General features: G+C 39.6%; 1 protein-coding gene across 2 annotated transcripts in view; it reads left to right on the top strand.

Moving 5' to 3' along the window:
- Nucleotides 1-488: 488 nt before the first annotated feature.
- Nucleotides 489-6,288, top strand: part of LOC105045524 (DNA-directed RNA polymerases II and IV subunit 5A) — a 6,937-nt gene continuing 1,137 nt past the window's right edge. For both annotated transcript variants that reach the window (XR_012141604.1, XM_010923834.4), the window contains exons 1-3: nucleotides 489-804; nucleotides 3,879-4,052; nucleotides 6,032-6,145. Coding sequence is in view for 1 of the 2 variants with exons in the window: in XM_010923834.4 (XP_010922136.1) it covers nucleotides 607-804; nucleotides 3,879-4,052; nucleotides 6,032-6,145 (486 nt within the window). In the remaining variant the exon portion in view is untranslated. The remainder of the gene's footprint in view (nucleotides 805-3,878; nucleotides 4,053-6,031; nucleotides 6,146-6,288) is intronic.

Here is a 6,288-nt window from a genome sequence, read left to right as displayed (position 1 = left end):
TAATAAATTGAGTAGTTTATACAAGTTCTAGTTTAATCCGATATAATAACCTCAAATCCAACCCCAAAATTTCAGCAGAATTGTCTTTGATTCCATATTGAGCCTCTTCATTATCGGGTTTGCGTCGGGTCCGGGTCTTGGGTCCGGTTGGGTATGGTTTCTAGATATATCCGTATTTCCAATTTTCCATCCGAACCGGTGCTTGCTTCCTCTCCAACTAACATCACTATCCACGATACGCACGCACACAAATTTCTATGCATATGACACAATCCTCCCTCCGATTAGCCGGGCAAACCCATCTTGTCCGTAACTACGCTTTTGACGGTTTGACGCCCACCCGTGACGTAGTCCACAACTCGCTACCCGCACAGAAATCTCTATGCGAGCACAAGGACGGTATCTCCCCGACCTCGTCGTCCCACTGCAAGAACGAAACCAGATGTAACTACCTCAAAGCCTTTCCCTCCTCTGGCACCCCCCCCCCCACCCCTCTCTCTCGCTGCTTCTCAGAGTACTTCTTTGGGTTTTTCTCGCCCAAATCTCTTTTTATATATCTCGCTCTCTCACCGCTAGAAGAGAGGAAGAGACTACGTCACCGGCGAGATGGTTGATGGTGCGCTCGCCAGCACGTTCTTCCGAATCCGGCGAACTATTCTGGAGATGCTGAGGGACCGGGGGTTCTTGGTCACCGACGCCGAGATCGAGATGACCAGAGACCAGTTCGTCGAGAAGTTCGGGATCAATTTCAGGAGAGAGGTTCTTGATTTCAGTCGCTCCAAGAGGGACGACCCCTCAGACATGGTACTAATTTGTTTCTTGTTTCATGCCCTTCTCCATCTCTTCGTACGCGTTTTTTTCAGAGAAAATAGTTGGATTTGATGGAATCTTTTTGGTCCATTTCATGTATGATTTGGTTCTTTGGCTAGCTCTGTTGACGACTTGGTTGATGTGCTGGTTTATTCGATGTTCTTGAGGTTTTGAGTTTGTAGCAAATTCCGATCTATTTACAAGCAACAAATCTTAGAAACTTTGTTTTTTTGTTTTTTTTTTTTGATCTACATGTGTTTTCTACTAATGCTCTGCAAGAGTGGAATTCCCGGTCGAAGCTTTGTTTTTTTTAAAAAAAATAATTTTATTTTTTTTCCCTTTTGATTTTGCCTGGATTTTTTAAGGAATTCTCTGTTGTGCACACGTGTTAAGGTTACGGACACCTTTTCCTCTCCACCGCACGCAAGGTATTGTCCGCTTTCTCCGACGGCGCCGCCCTACTGCCCTATGGGCAAAAGGCGCCTCACGGGGTAAGGTTACGGACACCTTTTCCTCTCCACCGCACGCAAGGTATTGTCCGCTTTCTCCGACGGCGCCGCCCTACTGCCCTATGGGCAAAAGGCGCCTCACGGGGTAAGAGGCGGGCCGCACTACTTAAGCACATGCACACACCAGAGTTGCCCGATGTGGGACTATTAAGGGAGGTCCCCCCACAGCCTGCCCACAACAGATGTCCCCCACTCTGGAGGGTGCAGGTGTTGAGCGACAGGGGGCGGGCTACCCCTACCTGGCGCGCCACTGTTGTGCACACGTGTTAAGGTTACGGACACCTTTTCCTCTCCACCGCACGCAAGGTATTGTCCGCTTTCCCCGACGGCGCCGCCCTACGGGCCGCACGCGATCGACAGGTCACGGTTTTGTCCTCTGTCCTATGGGCAAAAGACGCCTCACGGGGTAAGAGGCGGGCTGCACTACTTAAGCACATGCATACACCAGAGTTGCCCGATGTGGGACTATTAAGGGAGATCCCCCCACAACCTCACCAGAGTTGCCCGATGTGGGACTATTAAGGGAGGTCCCCCCACAACCTGCCCACAACATTCTCCACGAGAGTTGAAGATGATCCCCCTTTTATATATATATATATATTTGTCATGACTTTTCTACTCAGCAAGAGTGAGATTCCAAGTCGTTTGTGTTTCTCCTCTTCGCCATTCTTGATCGGATGGAATTTTATTTTATTTTTTTGGTGTCGCGCATGCATGCTTTGATTTATTCTAAGCAAGCAGTATTGTCTGTTAGAGGAATATATTTGGGAAAAAATATTATTGTTTTTGCAACTCCTGGTTTACTGATATGCATTTATTGTTAGTACTACTTGACGGCAAGTGAAGCATAACCGGAAAGAACGTCATGTTTTTAGTTCAATTATTATAAGATTTCTTTGCCCCTTATTTGTGAGAAGATTGTTAGCTATATATATCGTCCCTATTTCTGGATGCCTGTAGGGTATGAGTAATAAATAGGTGATTGTTGGTGATTTAAGATGCCGCTATTTTTCGGTTGCCTCTCTAGTATGAGCAAAATAATGTTCTTCATTGTCCATACCAGCTTATGAATACTACCATGTTCTGGTAGCATTTTGGTGTACAGCTGAATTTTGTTTGTCATTATAAGAATGACTGATGGAAAGTCCATCTAAGAATCAAAAGATCAGTCATTGGATGTTCTGTATTTTGGTTGAAAGGAGTGGGGATGCTTGACCTATCTAAGATGGGTCTTCAGATGTCTTCAAGTGGGAGAGCTTTGGCTTCAAAAATAGGTAATAGGCTCATTTGACAATGGAGGCTACTACAAGAGAAGATATTCATATGATTAAGTGAAATAATTTGCTTATAGATAGGGGTTGATGCCTTTCATGATCATGAACATTTCTTATCTGGCTATTACTGCATGAGATTTTGGTGCAAAATGTGGATCACTCTGTTTCCTTGATGGGGTATTGGAGAAAATTGAAGCTATTAGAAGCATGCTTCTGAAGTATGGATTACAACTAGAAGAGTAGGCATTTTATGTATCTAAGGATATAAAAACTGGGATTGTGTGATGCTTTTAATATTCAAAGATATTTCTCTTCTAGATATTATGTCTTCTGATGGTAATAGAGGACCCAATAACCTTTGACCGAGATTATTGTGTTGGGAAGTTAATATGAGAGGTGCTGATGTAGATCTTTTATGCTAGTCTATGACATCCAATTGAAGGGAACCCCTACATTGTGAATCTTTTTGACTTGCTTCCAAGGCTAGTAGAGGGGGCAAATTTCTTGGAGTGTTAATACTTGGCAAGTCTCTTGGCTGTGCCAGCGACCACTTCAATGCTGTAGTTGATGGAATGGCCTGATGCTGACTTTAACAAGCAAGTCAACAGATGAAAAGTATTGATTGCGAGTCCTATTGTCCTGCCTGGTGGTTAAAAAGAGGATTTTAAGGTTGAAGAATCAGGTTTTCATATTTAGTCTTTTGGAAACTTTATTTGCAACAGTTTGGGGCTTGGTAGAGAGGGAGATTTGCTACTTATATTTGAAACATGTTTTTTGGCTCATGATCAATGGGTTCCTGTAGATGCCTTTCATCTAAAAGATTTAAGGGAGCCGAACTTGTTTAGTTGGTGCAATTTTCACGGCTCTGCTCTTATTTATTAATTCACTGCTTCTTGTGAATGTGGTTTGGAGATTGGTGGCTAATATGTATTCACTTATGAACAGAAATATCAACAGGTGCTGTAAAATATAAGAATTTTCTTCTATTCTGCTAGTCATTCTTGTCTGTTTGCGTAGTGGCTTTTGTTTCATTTATGGCATTATGTTTAAACTATTATCTTTGAGGTTAGTTTGATACATTCTGTATATATGTGTGAGGGGCTGGAAGGGCTGTCTATGCATATCAATTTTGTTGCACCACTGTTTGAAACATAAACTGTATGTGGGGAGATGTATGACTTTTGTTTGTGTGTGTTTCTTTTTTTCTTATTAAAAAACTGGCAAAATACTTATTCTTGTGGAGATCAACTGATAGGTTATGATCTTATCCTTTTTTTTGGACCAGATATGTGTTTACTTTGTGGAGGAGAAGCTTCATGTAAGGTTGCTCCAGACTTATCTGCAGCAAATGAATTCTGCAAAAATCACTAGGGCAATATTTGTTGTCAAAGAGAAGCCAGCTGCATTTTTACTGAATATACTGAGTGACATTCCTGCAAGACGCTTGGAGGTTTTTATGGTGAGGTTTCTGTTGCATTTTATGTCTAGATTCATAGAAACATTTGAAGAAGCTGGTAACAAGGACATTTTTAAATTTTTACATTGCAATATTTTTTAAATTAGTATTTCTTTTTGCAGTAAAGGATTACAGAAGTAGTAATGTCTTGTTTTCCAAAGAGCTAATGAGCAGTTTCACCACTAGCTATTTTAGCAACCTACTTCAAGCTAGATCCATAGTCCATTTGCTAATGCAGATCTTGCCACCTATCAAGTATCAACTGATCATTTGAATAATTTCTGATCTATTCCCTAGTGACATCTGGGCAGACCACTGAACCTATAAGTAGGGGTGGCAATTGGGTTGGGTTGGGTCAACACGGGTCAGGTCGGAAAATCGTCAATCCAAACTCGACCTGTTTATTAAACGAGTCAAAAATTCAGATCTGAACTCGACCTATTTATTAAATAGATAATCCGACTCGACTCATTTAACCTATTTATTAAACAGATCAAATTAGGTTAAATGGATTAAACATGTTAAATAGATTGGGTTAAATGGATCAGAAACAGGTTAAGCAGATTTTAAATAGGTTAAACAGATTTTAAATGGGTTAAACAGGTTAAATGAGTTAAATAGGTTATTTGACTCAATCCGACCTGAATATTAAACAGGTTAAACGGGTTTAATAGATCAGATATATGAAACCTAAATCCGATCCAAATATTAAACGGGTAAAACGGATCGACCTGTTTATGATACAAACCTGTTTAGCCTAAATCCAAATCTGTTTATGGCGGGTCGAACACAGGTTGGGTTGGTGGGTTGGATCATATTTTGCTGGCCCTACCTATAAGATATTGAGTTTAAGCTGAACTTCTCATGAAACAGGAAAGACAAATATTAAATAATGGTTTCCCTAATCAATAATCAATAAATAAAATAAGAGTGAGGGAGGAACAAATTTCTGTGAAGTTTTACATGGGTTCACAGAAATGTCTTAGATGAATCTTCAAAGAACTCAAAATTTAAAAGGCTTTATGTTTATACCAGAAGAAGATGTTGGTCTTTTAATTTTTTGGGGCTTCATGAGTTGCAAAGAAGGCCATGCTGATGGTATTTTGCATCCACTAAATGTGAACTGCATTAGAATCCTTGTGTAATCATTAACTCTTTGGCATTCCTAGGCATATTATGAGGGAAAGTGAAGCACTCGACCCCTGAGGATTCTCATTAGACTCCTTGTTATAGGTCTGTTGATGATGGCACAGAAGTTGAGTCTAAGTCATGACATTCTACGATGGCTGGACCCCGCACTTGAGATCTTGTTTTCAGGACCTTCATTATTGGGTATTTATGTTACACATTCATATGTTCATTGAAGTAAGACCTCCCATTTTGTATTTATTTCATTGAAATGAATTGTTAGCTGAGATTGACTCGCATGTTAGGCAACTTTATTATGGGTGGTTCCATATTTTGACTCAAGGACCCTATTAAAAAAATGTGTGTATCTTCTTGAATGATTAATGCCTTAAACGAGATAGTCTAAAACAGAAGGTTTTTTTACTTACTAATCTATCCTTTTGTAATTGTATTTAGAAAGCATTTGTTTCCGTTTAGCTTGTCATGTCTAACTTAATCCCTGGTGATGTGAATCTTTCTTTCAATTGTTGCTTCGTACATCCATCTTTATATATCAGTCAAAATTACCCATTCTTTATTAACTTGGTAATAGTTTATAGGATATAGTCTTTCCCCTGACAATATGCTGGGTAAGCACTTTTTAATCAATTTTTCTTGTCAAAATTTGAATATATATCGCATATCTAAGTAAATGCTAATGAATTCTAGTTTTGAGCATAAACAATTTAATCCATTATCAAGTCATACTCATCTAACCTCTCATGGCTCATTGAACTGATGGCCATTTTGCCAAAGAATAGTAATAAGTGGAAGTTCTTAGATATGCAATTACATGCAGCCTTAACTTGTTGTAGGAGCATGAGCTGTCAGTCAACATTTCAAAGCACGTTCTTGTTCCAAAGCATGAATTGCTTACTATTCACCAGAAGAATTTTTTACTTGAGCGATACAATGTCAAAATCACTCAGGTATGTGATTTGCTAGTAATTACATAGTTAAAAAATTTTCCTTCATATCAAGAAGTTCCTGCATTTCCTTAGTATATGCGGAGGTTATCATCTGCCACTGCTTGATCCAAATATTTTATTTTGTACAACAAATATATTTTAAG

This window comes from Elaeis guineensis, chromosome 5, assembly GCF_000442705.2.
Source record: "Elaeis guineensis isolate ETL-2024a chromosome 5, EG11, whole genome shotgun sequence".
In the NCBI taxonomy this organism is placed as follows: Eukaryota; Viridiplantae; Streptophyta; class Magnoliopsida; order Arecales; family Arecaceae; genus Elaeis; species Elaeis guineensis.
This window is presented reverse-complemented; position numbering and strand designations above follow the sequence as displayed.